The sequence below is a fragment of the Rhinopithecus bieti genome, unplaced genomic scaffold, assembly GCF_001698545.2.
Source record: "Rhinopithecus bieti isolate Rb0 unplaced genomic scaffold, ASM169854v2 scaffold_27321, whole genome shotgun sequence".
NCBI classification, from domain to species: Eukaryota; Metazoa; Chordata; class Mammalia; order Primates; family Cercopithecidae; genus Rhinopithecus; species Rhinopithecus bieti.
In genome coordinates this window covers 899,293-916,524 of record NW_016812353.1, presented here as the reverse complement: position 1 = coordinate 916,524, position 17,232 = coordinate 899,293, and the positions used below count along the sequence as shown (strand labels likewise).

General features: G+C 38.3%; 1 protein-coding gene across 1 annotated transcript in view; it reads left to right on the top strand.

The window, feature by feature from the left end:
- Positions 1 to 17,232, top strand: part of SLC35F1 (solute carrier family 35 member F1) — a 404,702-nt gene that overhangs the window by 225,717 nt on the left and 161,753 nt on the right. The window contains 1 exon segment of the mRNA XM_017895955.1: positions 10,413 to 10,588. Coding sequence (XP_017751444.1) covers positions 10,413 to 10,588 — 176 coding nt within the window.

Below are 17,232 nucleotides of genomic sequence, written 5' to 3'. Positions count from 1 at the left end.
AATAAAAATGTAAAAAAAAACCTTACCTTGTCAGTTGTCTCTAAAGTAAGAGTACACATCCCAGGGGGAAAACAAGATGATCCCCTAGTATTACGGAAGAAAATATTATCATTACTTTATATGTGAAAAGGAAGAAAAAAGATATTTATTTTATATGTGGAAAAAATAAGAAATTAAGTTTTGTTACTTTTTAACATGTAAATTGACCCTTGTGCAATCACTCAGTTAAGTTAGATATTCAAATCTTTCTTGTTTTTCTTTTTCAAACAGCTGCATAATTTTATTTTCCTTTTCCTTATATTTTTCTTCTCTCTTTTCTTCTCTTCCTTCCTTCTCTTTATTTTTAATAACAAATTTGTTGTGATTTAATTTACTTACCATACGATTTACCCATTTAAAGTGTACAATTCAATGGTTTTTAGTATATTAGTATTTCATATACAGATCCATGCAACCAACACTACAGTCTATCATAGAACAATTTTATCACCTCAAAAAGAAATTCGCACCCATTCATTAGCTGTCACTCCCTACCTCTCCATACTCGCAAGCCTAAGCAAGCAGCTGTGTCTCGTCTTTGCGGATTGGCCGGTGCTGTGCACTTCATAAGAAGGGAATCATGTACTCTTTTCCGACTGGTTTCTTTCCATGGGTGCCTCTTTTAAGGTATATCAGAGTCTTTGACACAGGAGTGAATGTTCTGCTACCAGAAGGGGCTTTTCCTGACTTTGCTCCACTTGTGTGGATCTGGTTAAAGGATTTCGCAGTTTTACTAGTTCAGTAACTAAACTTTGCAAAGAGATAGTATTGTCGATTTAAAAATAATTCCTACAGAAAAGCTGAAAGTCAAAGAGAATACCAAAATATACCATAAGTAACACAAAAAAGGTAAATTAAAACTTCTCCTATTTTTAATCTGACCCTTCTTCATCAGCCACATTACAGAGTAAAACAAATAAAATAAAATTTAATCGTATGTAACGTAAGTATTAACTAAAATTTGTAACCGTCAGAAAGACAATTTTAAATATGGATTTACTTCCATTTTTATTAAAGATTGGCTTTGTTCTAAGTGTACAGTGTACCTTAAGATACTGCCTGATACAGTGTTAGCAAGCAATTAAAAAACTAAGCAACCATAACATAAAGATAACTTCTGCAGTTTGGGGCTGTGGGGAGGTTATATTTAAAGTTATGCAACTCATTACTTTAAAATGTTTTCATTAAATGTAATAATAATTGTTTAATTAGCCTCAACTTATTAAAAAATAAAATTTTTATACTATTGGGAAAACCCTTTTTCCTGTTACTGTAAAGATGGTTGTAATACACAGGAAAACGGGATGGCCACAGATTAAAACACATTTTTCTGTTGACAATTAATGTTGAAAGACGCATAAAAAGACACGCTGAAGATTTGGGGAAGCAAATAGTAGAACACTGATGCTTTGCCATGTTGGGATGAAAATACAGATGCATCCAGCATGCCTCCCTCAGACAGGCCTGTATTATGGAGCTAATGGAGCGAGTGGGAATGTCTCATTTGCGGAAAGAGATGTCTGGTTCTTCACTCTTGCCTCTTATTGAAACTTTTTTTCTTTAGCCATAATAAAAGGAGGATTTGGTTCTAACTAATGGAATGAGCAGATAAATATGAGGACACTATGGCTGGTGCTTACTTCATGTCCTTTGCTCAAAAATGTCAAAGAATAAGTTCTTCTGAATTAAAACTCTACCCTGCACTTTAAATTCCTCTGTGCTTACCTCTGTTTACCCATCTCTTCTATTATGATTTCTTCCTGACCAGCCAAGTGATTCCATGTCAGTCCCTGCTTCTGAGACAGCAGGGCATTCCCTTTCCTGTGATGACATGCCAACTTCTCAAATTACATCTCTCTCATTATTTAAAAAACAAAGACTCAAAACTATGTTCTCTAGGGAACCTTTTCACATTGGCTTCATCCACTTTTAAAAACTCAAATTATCCCAACTTCCAGCACTTTCATATAAATTTATTTGACTACGTGGTTATTTTTATATTCTCTGTTTAGTTTAATTTATTTATGTCTCGTGCTCCCTCTAAGCTTCCTGGAGGCAAGGCCAAGCATTCCTTTCTCATAACCTGTACCCAGCAGGCCTTGGCAAATGCTACAGACTGATTTGTTTCTCTGTGGCTAATCCCAAAACCCACAGAGTTTGCACATAATAAATGAATACACATTGCTGGTAACTTGGCTACCAAAGAGTTTAATCAAATTCACAAAAAAGGAATAGACTTTAGGATCAAAGATACAAATTCCAAGAGTTGATGTGCACAGTTCAGTATCTTCTAAAAGTAAGTCTGAATTGTGGAGTAGAAGAAAACATAAATCTCATTATGTTAGCCTGAGTCCTGTAGAAGATAGATAGAGGCTTGTATGTTCTACTTTATTAAGGCATACAATCACAAGGAGCAGGATTGAGGAAGGCAAAGAGGGAGACACAGCACAAGGGTACAGGGTACACACTGAGAACCTTGTGAGTCAGGGCCATATTCAGAGCCTGTATAAATGACTGCTTCACAGTGCACTCTGGAGGCGAAAGAAGGAAGAATGTATCTGTCTGCTAGAGTTTCCTACTGGTCAGGTGCAGTAATTCCCCTGCACGTTCCAGTTGCTCGTGAGTGGGCACGAAACAGGTTCCTGTAGGATCTGGTCCTCCGTATCAACTGAGAATCCCCAGGGAAGAAGGCATGAGATACATAGCCTGGGCATCGGACACAGGGCCCCTGGAAGTGCCCGCATAATGTTGGTTATAGTCTATGCAGAGTTGATCATGGCAGCAACCACTGGAGCTGGAGTAAGTCGCCAGAGACACTGGAGATAGGTGAGATCAAAAGGATGAATATGAAAGGGAGCATAAGAAGTGTCATACACATGTGTCAATCATCATATCCTGATTTTACATGAAGAAGCCCAAACCCAGAGTGAGAGATATACACAATCATGGAGCTTCATTAGTAGAACTCATGGAGCCAGGGGCTTCCAGCTCCCTATCTGGTGCCTTTTCAGTTTTCTGCGTTATTTCTGTAAACATAGAGCATACAGTATCCAAGAGCATCTGTGACCGCTCCTCTCACACCAGTCTCAAAAATCTCCTACACTTAGTGCCTCAATGACCCAGTAAAACATTATGTTTAAAGCACTTCCTTGCGTCTTACTTGGTTTCTCTTACCTAATTCCGAAAACAAAATGGATACCACGAGCCAGAGAACAGATTCAAGTCCATGAATGCAAAACGTGAGGCAAAGAAACCCCAATTAATGATAAATCTCTGAAGGTGTATATTTTCTTTTTGCCTAATAATCTTCTTACATATAAGTCTAATTAACGCTTGAATGTGATTAAAACAAACAAACAAACCTTTCAGGAGGCCGGGCGCGGTGGCTCACGCCTGTAATCCCAGCACTTTGGGAGGCCGAGGCGGGCAGATCACAAGGTCAGGAGATCGCGACCATCTTGGCTAACACGGTGAAACCCCGTCTCTACTAAAAATACAAAAAAAACTAGCCGGGCGTGGTGGTGGGCGCCTGTAGTCCCAGCTACTCAGGAGGCTGAGGCAGGAGAATGGCGTGAACCCGGGAGGCGGAGCTTGCACCGCACTCCAGCCTGGGCTACAGAGTGAGACTCTGTATCGAAAAAAAAAAAAAAAAACTTTCAGCAAAGAGCTTATAGAAGTCAATGGCCTAACTTCTGCAAACAAGAATCTTGTCAAAGAACATGGTAGAACACACTTCTCCCACGTTCAAGAGGCATTGATTTTAGTCCAGGCAATATACTTAAGTGTTCGTTATGTATGCATGTTTGAATTCATATGCTGACTCAGACCTGACATGACTTGCCTGAGAATAGTTATCAGAATGAAGATGTCGCCACAGAAAGGTTGATGTGCTCTAATTCAAGATGATAACATAATTGTTTCACTTTTGTGGCAAAGAATTACAAAGCAATAAGATTATGTAACACTATGTTGAAATTCTTCATACCTTTTAAAAGAATGTATTCTTATAACTAAGAGAAGAAAACAAGATTCAGTTTATGCTTTATTTTAAATCTTACTATTTTGAATATCTAATTTGTAACACAAGTTTACTCTCAAAATTCTAAAGTCTGTTTCTTTAACAGAACAAAGTGCCAGTGGTAATGGTTATATCAGTCTTTATGAATACAAGCTCTATTATAACAGGTATTCAGCTTCCAGCAGCACTATTTTTCTTGAGACTCATGCATTTTTCATTGTCTAGTCATTCTGAGTTTAAAGTGGATAGGATGTCCTTTTAAATGCATAAACAAAGAAGATGAAAATGTGTATCATAGTCTCCTTTCTATTTCTGCCACTAAAATTATAGGAACTATGTATCTTATGTTAGAATGCATCTGGTGTGTTATTCCATATACTACATGAATAACCTACAGCTCGCTGTGCAAAATTCCAACCGGCACCATATTTAGCATCATTTTTGCAAGATAGCACCTTACCAGGCTTGCTCTGAAAAGCACCAGAAAATAGCTTATTAATCTCAATGTCTAACTGGCAGATGGGATACAGTAAAAAAACAACATGATTTTTGTCTTTCAGAGCTAGTAGTTTTTCAAGGTAAGATAAGCAACCATCTTTCAAATCTTCTAAGACTTTGCCATTTTCATTTACAGATATTTGTTTACTCATAAATTTGTTCACTCTTTCATCCTGTGTTTATTGAGCATCTGTTTTATTTCTGTCCAGCAGTCCTCAAGGCACTAGAAACAGAAAACAATAAAATGCATTCCCGTATTTTCAGGAGCTTATGAGCTACACAATATGGTGAGTGCAAATAGTGATAGGGAAATGCAGGTGAGGACACTTGCCTCACCCTTGGGAGCAGGGAGTGGCTAAACAGAGGGTCTCTGAAGAAAACATTGTCATAAGGCCATGAGGAGTTAGGTGAAAGGATCACAGATCTACCATAGCAGTTATCTAAGGAAAAAATATTTAGAAGGGATAGGGCAACAGTAAATGAACCAAAGAGATCCTAAGGCAGAGAGAGCAGGGAGAACATTTTTGTACAACACATCACCAAATGGATTTGTCCTGTGCTAATAGAGAACAAAAGAGAATTTGATCAGGGCAAGATGGCAGGGCAGGGGGCATAGTTAGCAGAGTGTCAACGTTTAGGCATTTAGGTTTATTTCTATTTTTATTTACTTATTTATTTGGTGACTCTAGGAACTAGCTCAGATACGCAGGCTGCAATAGCTACAATATCTAGCTCCCTGCAGTAGGAAAAAGACTCATGAACTAATCTGATAAAAGATTCCTTTCACTCCTTCCTGTTTTACATGTCGTGCTCATTAGCATGACCAATAAAACCATAATTTGTATTCGCCATCAAATCACACCAGCAGCAGCTGAATGACATGGCCACTAATTAAAAGCAGAAATTGAATACAGCAGACTTGATGTTTTGTTTGACTGAAGAAACAAGAATAGATTTGTATTGACCTCTTGTTGAAAGGCACACATTACAGATATCTTGATGCAAGAGTTTTCATCAGAGGGTCAGTCCCAGACTTGTTTTTGTCTTTACCGCCTCTAGAATATTTCTGGAAACCAGCCAGTTAGGTTGCTAACTATAAGTTCTTGCACTCTATGAGAGCACAGAGTATATTTTTGCCACCAAAATAGTAGTATAGCATAGTGATTAAAAAGTTGAGATTTGGAACCACATAACCTAGTTTGCATCCAAACTCTTCACTTTGTTAGCTCTGTGACCTTGGGCTGCTTGTTTAACTTCTCTAAGCATCAGTTAACTTATCTATAAAATCAAACAGTAATAATAGCTGCCTTATAAGGTTATTATGAGGATTCACTAAGATAGTATGTGTAAGTCTAAGCCCACGGCTTGGCACATAGTAAGAACTTACTAAATATAAATTATTATTGTTGTTTTAGCTTCATTGGCTCCATTTTATACTAAGTTATTTGAGGACCTAGCTCCCAAATCTTAGTTTAGTAGCTCTCCAGTGACAAGGACTGTGTCTTGTTCATCTTTACATGTATAGTGTATGGCATATAGAATGCTATTTTATACTATATTGGCGCATATACATAAGAAAGACTAAAATTGTATTCTCTTATATAAGTAATCTGTCATTTATTTGTGCTGTGATTTTGTTCAGGAAAGGCATAGCATATTGCCAAAGTTTTGAACACTATAGTTGTAATTTATAGAGCTGCAGGAATCCATGTCATAGCAATAGTTTTCACCCTTCTTGTCCCAAGGAGATGCTCTCCATACATAGCATTCTCCAGGAGACATACTCAGCATCAAGAACAACTCTTATATATTAGTTGTAACTCTAGTCATATTTCTTCCATTTGGGAATGTAAGTTATTATGCAAATAAGAATGATCCAGTGATAGGATAAGCTAAATTAATTTTTAAATCATTTTAAACATTACTAGTTTAACTATCATTGATATTGTTACATGGTGACTATATCAAATTCCTTCCATGAATTTTTTGAATTCTTCAAAATTCTGCAAAGTCAACACCTTTAATTTCTCACCATTTCCTTTTTACTTAGTCCCTACTAGCTATCCCCTCCATGAAACTCTCTGTTCTCTTGGTTTTCATGACACCAGTGCTACTCTGTTCCTCTCCACTCAACCAAAACTCTTAAAGGATGACAGTGACTACAAATTATGTCTTGTCAGTCTTCATTCTCTCTACCCTCTAAGCAACATTAAGTATTACAACTATTCAATCCATGAATGTCTCTTTTCTTTTGGTTTCCTTAACACCAAAACTCTCTTGCTCTTCCTCTTAGCCTTCTAACCACTTCCGACTCCAGTGATGTGTTTCTTCTCCCTCATCCACCTCCAACCTTGGGATTCCCCAAAGATATTTCCCAAGGCTCTCTTACTTTCTCTCCTACTCTCCATTTCTTGGGGATATTGTCCATTTCTGGTATTTTTTTTTTTTTTTTTTTTTCTCGAGACGGAGTCTCACTCTGCCGCCCAGGCTGGAGTGCAGTGGCCAGATCTCAGCTCACTGCAAGCTCCGCCTCCCGGGTTTACGCCATTCTCCTGCCTCAGCCTCCGGAGTAGCTGGGACTACAGGCGCCCGCCACCTCCCCGGCTAGTTTTTTGTATTTTTTTAGTAGAGACGGGGTTTCACCGAGTTAGCCAGGATGGTCTCGATCTCCTGACCTCGTGATCTGCCTGCCTTGGCCTCCCAAAGTGCTGGGATCCGTTTCCGGTATTTTCACCATCACTTTTATGAGTATAACCTCTGCATATTTATCTCCTGATTGACCTCCCTATCCCACTCCGATCCCATGCTACTAATGCTGCTGGATCATTTGGAAGTTCATCTGGCATCTCAAGTTCACTATACCTAAAATATGTATTGTGTCTCCACTAAAACCAGCTCCTTATCATTATTTTTGTCAGTAGATATTATACTTATCTTAGGCAGTCTTAAAAACCTTTAATGTTTTATAAGAGGTGGGGTCTTGCTCTGTAGCCCAGGCTTGAGTACAATGGTGTAATCATGGCTCACTTGCACACTTGACCTTCTAAGCCCAAGCAGTCCTCCTGTCTCAGCCTCCCAAGGAGCTGGGACTACAGGCACGTGCCATCACACCTGGATAATTTTTTAAATTTTTTGTAGAAATGAAGACTCACTGTGTTGTCCAGGCTGGTCTTAAACTCCTGGATTCAAGTGATCCTCCTGCCTTAGCCTCCCAGAGTGTTGGGATTATAGGTGTGAGCCACTGCGCCTGGCCTTTAAAATCATTTGAGTTAATTCTGGTACTCCTTTTTACCTCTACCTTTCTTTCTTTCTTTTATTAATCACCCCCTTTATTTCTACAAACTGTTTCGTGTTGCCTAGGCTTCTTCTGCACTGTCTACTTTTCTACTTCCTTTCAATGGTACTGCCTGGCTGTAGATACAGTGAAGAACATGGTACAAGCATCACAGTCCAGCTGAGGCAAGAAGTGTAAAGGCATTAGTTTCAATACAATGAGATAGAAGTAACATAGAGATGCATCCCAGGGAAGAGAAGACAGGTAACACTTCTCAAAGGGAGTGACATAGAAGCCAAATCTTGAAAGATGCATAAGAGTCACACTGGCAAAGGCACAAGAACATTTTGGAAATAATAACACATGCAAGGGAATGCAGGCACAGAAGACCATGATTCACTGCTGAAGTGCAAGTAAGCAGGCTGAAAGTGCATCATGGAGGAGTAATACAGGGAAATGGAGGGTCATGTTCCAGAGGTGGTGGGAATAGAGGGAGAGTGTTTAGGACATGATTTGAGTTATTTGTTGGCCATGTAACAAGCCATTGTACATCTGCATGCCCTAAAACAGCCTCATGTATTATTTCTCACAGTTCTTCAATTAGGCAGCAATCTTTCGGGGTCTACTCCATGGTGGCGTATGTTGGCATGCTTTGACTGGGGCAGGAGAATCCAGAAGCCTCACTCACATGTCAGGACAGTGATGGCTGGCTGGATTTCTCTTTTTTTTACATGGTCTCTCAAAACTGAAGTACATGGAAGCTATATTTTATGAGGGCAGAAAATGGAAGTTGTAGAGCTTTATAAGGCCCAGAAGTCACATGACATCCCTTCCCCCATGTTCTGTTGGTCAGAGCAAGTCCCAAGACCAGCTCAGCTTCCAGAAAAGTCTCGAAAGAGACCCCTGCCTCCCTTTGGACAGAGCAGCAGGAATGTAAAGGCTATGTCGGCAGGCATCTTTGCAGATGTTCAGTACAGACCTTACAGATCTCTGCATTCTGTAGGGAACTATTGTAAGATTTTAAGCAGCATACTGACATTTTAAACATGGATGTTTAGAGGTATGTATTTGGCTTCTTTATAGAGATTGAATTCAGAGGTCAGGAGCCGGTACCTGGAAATAGGTTAACCTCAGAAAGTTCTTCTCTGCATGCCCACATGCCTTGCCACAGTTTTTCCTCCTCTTGGAAGCAGATGGAATGAACAAAATATAGCTGATGTTTTTTTCTTTTTTAAAGCAAAATACAACCAAAGTACTGCCCAGGACTCTGTGCTCATTCCAGAAAAATGGACTCACATCTGTTATGGGGGACTAAATATGTAACACCGCAAATCCTTTGCCTAAAGCTTTTTGTTTAGAAATAATGGTGCATTACAAACTAGAGTGATATAGTTAACAATAATGTATTGTATATTCCAAAAGAGCTAGAAGAGAAGATTTTGAATGTGCTCACCACAAAGAAATGATAAATTTTTGATCTGACAATTGTTCTGCTTTATTATACAATGTGAACATGTATTGAAACATGAGACTGTACTGCATAAGTATGTACCATTATTATGTGTCAATTAAAAATAAAATAAAACTTTTATTGAAAGAAATACTACTGCTTGCTTCTATTATATTACTCTTTCTATAAATAAACCAGACAAGTCAGATGCACTTTCAGGGAGGGCAGAAATCTTTGTATTTCCAGGGGCTTTTTCTGTGTAAAAGCATGTGGGTGTATGTGACCAGAAAGCTTGTGAGGGCATTTTATTTGTATGCAAAATGAACGCCTTGAACCTTGCCTGTAGTCCCCGCTACAGAAGTCTATAGGGGCAGTGCCTATGAAAAAGCCACAAAAAAATTGGCATAATTTGAAAGGTTGTATTACATCATCACAGTACTGAATCTCCTTCATGAATGGCAGTTTTAGTGTGTAGGCAATTGTGACTTGAGCAGAGGAGAGCAGACACCTAATGCTCATCAAAGCTTCCTAGAGCAAACTGAGTTCTAGAGTCTGGGAATGGACAGCAGATGGTCCTTATGGTTTTCAGGGATATGTATAGTGTATAGCCATTTCACACAGGGGTTTCTGGATCTGGGATTTCAATCTATAAAGAAAAGAGTCTCCCTTTATTGGTACAAGAACCTGAGGATGAGGTGGGAATATGGTCCCTCCTAGTCAGCATTCAGGTACTGTCTCACCATCACTAAATATTTCATTAATACTATGGTGAGCATCAAGATGATGTTCTTTCCCCACCCACTCCCCACTCCCATTGGCACCGAGAGGTCAGTAGCTAGAAGCCAGGCTCTTTCAGAGAGTTGGTCTCAAATCCCAGTTTTTTGCCACTTCCTAGTTACATGACTGTGAGCAAACTCCTTAACCACTCTAAGCTTTGGTTTCCTTCTCTGTAAAATCTCAGTAATCATTGCACCTTCCTCAAGGGATTAGCTGTGAAGGACTAAAGGGAATAATATTTAATTGCACTTAATCCAGTGCATACTACCAGTGCTCAAAAAATTTTAACTGCTATTGTTTTAATGGGCTTCTTGCTGACCTTTGCTGTTTTTTTTTTTTTTTTCTTTATTTCTCAGGGAGATGTTAATCTCTGTGGCCCTGGGCCAGGTGTTATCCCTCCTTATTTGTGGAATTGGCTTGACTAGCAAGTATCTGTCAGAAGATTTCCATGCCAACACACCAGTCTTCCAGAGTTTCCTCAATTACATTCTTCTCTTCTTGGTCTATACCACCACACTAGCCGTCAGACAAGGTAAGCTCACAGAAACACCAGGAATATAGCTTTTACAAGCACCTAAAAAAAAGATGAGCCATGACCAGATAACGTTTTGTCACTTACAGCATCAGTTAAGATCATTGAAAACCCCAGATCTTACTTTTCTATTTTGCAGTAATATAGTAAACAAAATGACTGAATAAATCACAAAGAAAATTAATCATATGAATTCAGCAAGAAGTGGGAACTGCATGTATAGGCAAAATGTACAATTTCTCACTTTTTGAATCCCTGTTAACATTACTTCTACCCTCTCATTGGAATTAAATGAGTTTTTCCTTGGAACTTGGAATAGACCTGATGCAGATATTCTAAATAATGCTTGCTCTGAGAAATCCAAGGGAATTGCAGACAAATATATGTTCTGTGGGAAAGTGACACAAGAAAGATACAAACTGTAAACACAGACAACTCTATTAATAACATCACAGAAAAAGAAAAAAAGAACACTACCACAAATGGTCAAATGAGATGTGAAATTATTTTAAACTTGAAATAATTAAAGAAATAAAACAAGTCCTCCAAGAGCCAATGCAAGAAAACCTTTTTTTTAAGAGGCAGTTGCCTTTGAAAAACCTCAAGGTACATCCCTGGAGGGGATGCTTCAGAGTCATATGATATGCCACTGAATCCAGTATGCCGTGGTTTGAATGTCACCTCCAAAACTCATGTTGACATGTAATTGCCACTGTGACAATATTAAGAGGTGAGACTAATAAGAAAGATGGTGAGCCTATTACTAGGCCATGAGGGCTTCACCCTCCTGAATGGATTAATGCCATTATCATGGGAGTGGGTTCCAGCTAAATGTGGGTTTGGCCCCCCTCTTGCCCTCTCTTGCTCTTTCATGTGTGCTCTTGTGCCTGTCTGCCATGTGAGGATACTGCAAAAAGGCCCTCACCAGATGTGAGCCCTTTAACCTTGGACTTCCCAGCCTCCAGAACCATAAGAAATAAATCTGTGTTATTTATAAATTGCGCAGTCTCGGGTACTATGGAATATGTTATGCATTATAGCAGCACAAAATGATCTATGACAAGGTGTAAACACTTTTATCTATGGCTCAGAAATAGCCATCAATTTTCCCCAAAATAGTAGCTGTCAGCTGTAAAATGTGCATTGAAAAAAATCATTAATACATTTGGAGACAATTATTTACATTAATAATAGATAAGGACACATGTATAGCTGAGTACATCAATTTTAATGGTCACACTTTTATGAAACATGTACAAGACTGTTTATCAGTATTTAATTTTTACATTTATTTATTTGGATTACTGTCCAGAATAATAATGCTTAATTATAATGATTTGACCAATCCTGGATTTCATCTCATAGGAGGAATAAATATGAACAAGTTGAGACTGAATTCCAGTTTAATTTTAGATTTGTTTAAAGTATTGTAGAAGCTAATTTTATTTACCTCTCAAAAATTGGTGCTATCAGTGCTTGTTTATTAAAGTTTAACATCAATAGACATCATTATTTTAAAAATAAAATCTCAGGCCACTGAAGTTATTGACATTGAATCTCAGCTATGTTTCCTGAGTGTGATTTGGAAGCTAATAATTTTGAATGATGTAAATGGGTTATCTAAAGTCTAAAAAAAAAAAAAAGAGTCAAACTGCATAAAATATTTGAAGAAATTTATTCTGAGCCAAATATGAATGACCATGGTCCCTGACACAGCCCGTAGGAAGACCTGAGAACATGTGCCCAAGGTGGTCAGGGTGCAGCTTACTTTTATATTTAATACATTTTAGGGAGACCTGAGACTTCAATCATTTAAGAAATACTTTGGTTTGCAAACACCACATGTTCTCTCTCAGGTGGGAACTGAACAATGAAATCACTTGGACACAGGGCAGGGAACATCACACACTGGGGCCTGTTGTGGGTTGGGGGGCTGGGGGAAAGATAGCATTAGGGAAAATACCTAATATAAATGATGAATTGATGGCAAACCAACATGGCACATGTATACTTATGTATCAAACCTGCACGTTGTGCACATGTACCCTAGAACTTAAAGTATAATAAAAAATAAAATAAAATAAAAAAAGAAATACATTGGTTTGGTCCAGTAAGGCAGGACAACTCGAAGCAGGGGGCTTTCAGCTTATAGGTAGATTTAAAAATTTTCTGATTGACAATTGGTTGAGTTTCTCAACAGATCTGGGATTAATAGAAAGGAATATCTGGGTTAAGATAAAGGATTGTGGAGACCAAAGTTCTTATTTGCAGAGGAAGCCTTCAGGTAGTAGGCTTCAGAGAGAATAGGTTGTAAAATGTTCCTTATCAGACTTAAAGTCTGTGTTGATGTTAATGCTGGAGAAGTATAATGAGGCATGTTCAATCCCCACTTCCCATCTTGGCCTGAACCAGTCTTTCAGGTTACATTTTAAGAGTGCCCTGACTGAGGAGGAAGTCCATTCAGATGATTGAGGGGGGACTTAGCATTTTATTTTTGGTTTACAAAAGTTATCCCCATCATTTTACCATTGGTGCCTCTGTCCAGGAACAGACTCCAGGAAGTGAAGAAATAAGGGAGAAATATAATTAGAAATTCACTTATGACAGACTAGAAATGTGTAGCTTGGCCATATAGAACTAAGCAGTTGGACTTAAAAATCACTCGATGGAAGCTTGAATTAATATTAAAAGAATATAATTTTTTAGCCCAGTATAAGGAGTATAATTAAGAAGATTAAATTAAGAATAATTTTTATAACACTTGAATATTACCCCCAAAGAATCCCATGAAAGTGAAGAATTTCTCTTCCCTAGTCATTTTAGAACCAAACAAACTCTACTGCAAGATGGTACATTGTATTTAGTCTTTGAGTTTTTGTACCTCTCACTTTTCAGGAATCCAGGGATTTAACAAAAACTTGAATCAGGAACAAAAAAAAAAGTTAAGCCATTCTAAAGGGCAGGGAGAATTATTTCAACCATACCAATAATTTACAGGTAGAGGCTAAAAAAACTTAGAAGATGAAATGTAGTAAAATGCCTAGAGTTAATAATTACAGTACCATCTATTGAGCCTCTATAATGTGCCAGCCACTGTGTATGTAAATTATCCTTTTTATTCCATCAATCCAAGGAAATAGGTACGATTATCCAAAATTTTGTAAATGAGAAAACCAAGGTTCTGACAGCCCAGGAAACTGCTTGAGGATATAGGAGAGCAAAGAGTAGAGGCCCATCCAAGGCGGGGCTGTGAGGACAGTGTGGCTTCAGGGCCACTCTGCCTCTCCTTGTGAGGTGCAGGGAAGGCAGGAGGAGGGAGCAGAGACCCTTCTGAAGAAAAGGAGAGGTTTTTTTTTTTCCTTTGAATTTCAAAACCCTGAATAGGAAACCAGCCCTCTGTGTAAGATGCAGTGAGATACCACAGTGCGGTCAGGAGGATTGTATTAGTCAGGGTTCTCTACAACCACAGGACTAATAGGATAGATGTATATATGAAAGGGAGTTTATTAAGGAGTATTGACTCAGGATCACAAGGTGAAGTCCCACAATAGGCTGTCTGCGAGCTGAGGAGCAAGGAAGCCAGTTCGAGTCCCCAAACCTCAAAAGTAGGGAAGCTGACAGTGCAGCCTTCAGTCTGTGGCCGAAGTTCCCAAAGCCCCTGGCAAATCACTGGTATAAGTCCAAGAATCCAAAAGCTGAAGAACTTGAAGTCCGATGTTTGAGGGCGGGCAGCATCCAGTGTGGGAGAAAGATGGAGGCCAGAAAACTCAGCCAGTCTAGTCCTTCCACGTTCCTCTGCCTGCTTTTATCCCAGCCGTGCTGGCAGCTGATTAGATGATGCCCACCCAGATTGAGGGTGGGTCTGAGTCTCCCAGTTTACTGATTCAAATGTTAGTCTCCTTTGGCAACACCCTCACAGACACACCCAGGAACAGTACTTTTCATCCTTCAATCCAATCAAGTTGACACTCAATATTAACCATCACAAGGATGTCATAGACGATTTAGGGAGAGGGTTGGAGGTGGACAGGCAAGAAAGACCAATGGAAAGAGGCTAAGGACTAGGAGCAGCAAGGAATTTGGAGGCTCTTCAGAGAGAAAAGGCTGAAGAGGGCTAAGGAAATTCTGACTGCCAATACCAGTTTGTGATGGAGATAATCAATTTCTGAAATACCCTCTGGAGATTTTTACCATCGCCTCAGATCGTCACTGAGTTTGCTGGCGTGTCTTCTTTTGGGTGTTTCCTCAGAATGATTATTTGTTTTAAGCTTCATCTTTAGAAGTTTTAATAGGCTGGCATTAAGCCAACATCTGGAAATGAACATAGTAATTACATTAATTTTCCATAGGCTGATTCAATACTGTGTTCTGAAGATATACTAATCTTTCTAGTCAGGCACCTGAAAATTTGGGAAAGAATGAACAACAAAGAGGGAAGGATGGAAAGTGTGGTGTGTGCAAGGGAGAGTCTCTCGTAGTCACAAGTTCTCCTTTCTCACCACTCCCTGAGAGCTGCAGGTTAGGTCTCAGCCACGTGTTGCCACTCTGGGCCACATAACAGCATGAAGTTAGACTCAGAAATACATTTTTAAACAAATCTTTCTTTATAGTTTTAATCATATATCTTCTAAAATTTAATGATTGTCACATTTAAAACAATGTGCTAAATGTAAGAAGCCTTTCAAGAGCATTAAGGGTGAGGTTATTATGAAAGCCTGGCTTAAATTTGACTTCAAAGTTAAACTGAATTTTCCCTATCAAAATTTCATTGGACTCATGATCAAAGACTCTGAAGCAGCAGGCTCCAGTATAAGTTCCAAAATGAATTGGAGTTGAGTTTGCCCTTGATTATTAATTGATTCCTACAAAAATTTGGGTACCATCTTCCTTACAAAATATCTTATCCGATTGAGCAAATTTTAAGTCTAGCCCTCTTTATAGTTGGAGCTATGTGTTCTTCCAGATGGTTCTACAATTTTTAAAAAATATTTACTGTTCAAAACAAAGACCTTCAGAAATACAACTTTGTAGAAAGAAATGTACTTCACCAAAGTAGTTTTGTTGTCATTGTATCAAGTTTGAGAATTTAGGGAAAATAGAGATAACCGTTACATTAATAGCTTAATTGTAACCGCTTTGAGAAGTTAGTTAGGAAATTAAAATGTACCCACTGAAATAAAGCCTGAAATCCAAACAACTCATACAAAGTGGTGCTTTAGGAATAGGACTAAGAAAGTATAGTGAAGCTTCCAAAAATTTATGCATTTGCCTAAGAAACTCTCAAAAGATGACTTCTCCTTATATCTACTCTCTTCTTAAAATTCCATGTAATTACAGCTGAAATCAGGAAGCAGAGGAACAAAATGCCAAGACTGTGAATCAGAGGTGAGGACAGACTGGGGTCCAGTGAAGACCGCCAGTTCTTGCTTTTGTGATATAAGAGCAAGAAATGTGACAGGCTTTTAAAGACAAAGGTGAAAATAGGATACAGTTCCTATCAAGAAAACATGTATCATCTAACTTTTTGCCCATAAGATTCTCTTGTCTATGATGACAAAAATCGTGCTGCTTCCCAGAGCTACCTTTAAGTTTTCAAATAATAGATACCCATGGTTCCTCTTTTAGCAGTTTTATCTTCTGAGTGTATATAAATCGTAAAACTTTGATAAGCAATAATTTCCTCTTCTCTTTCTTCTGCTACCATTTTCTACATTCTTGTTTCTCTAATTCCTTTTGTTATACACCAGCAATTTACTCACTGCTGGAGAAGTAAAGGCAAGATGCTGAGGGTAAAAGAAAAAAACACTTTTAGCCTTTGTTTTCCTCTTCAACTCATAGTGGTAGGGAAAAAATGGGTATCAGTAATGAAAGCATGACTAGAATCATAAGTGTCTGCTTCTTTTTATATACAGACCCTGAAAAGAAAAGAAAATGTTGCCACCGTTGAATGTTATTAGAGTACTAACAACTTCAGTATTCTTGGTGGCTGGTTCTGCAAGTTTTGCTTTTCATTGAAAAGTGTTTTACAAGCTCTTCCAATTTTCATAAAAGACAAGCTTCCAGCTAAAAGCAATTTGATGAGTATGGCATGTATTTTGTTTTTCAGTGAATTATTGAAACATAGACATTAAACTATTTATTGAATCATGTATCTATTTCTTTGTGTGAGCGTAAAAATGAAACAAGTCCTAATAGTGCTAATAGAACACTCATAAAAAATCACTATGTAGAATCCCTTTGATTTTTTCAAAGAAATAATACTGAAAAGTAAACTGCATGCTTTACTCTTCATGGGAAATACTCACTTTGAACATTAAATTCTAGCAGATGGAAATCCTAGAGGTCTAGGTTCAAATGTTAATTCTAAGTGAGAAGGCTGAAGCAAGGAAGTTAGTTGGGTATTCAAGCACATGTGCTCTCCTGGCCCCTTCTGCTTAGCATCCCCTTTCTCCACCCAGAATATTCAACTAGGGTAGAAGAGATAAGAGAAATATATAAATATGACAGTCCTGTCTACGCATACAGCTGGACACAAGTCATGACCCAATGGTCCAGTCCCACAAACGTTGGCATTTTAAATAAAAATTCTTCTGAGAGTCTGTGCCAAGAAAGTACCCTGCTATTTTTTTTTTTTTTTTTTTTTT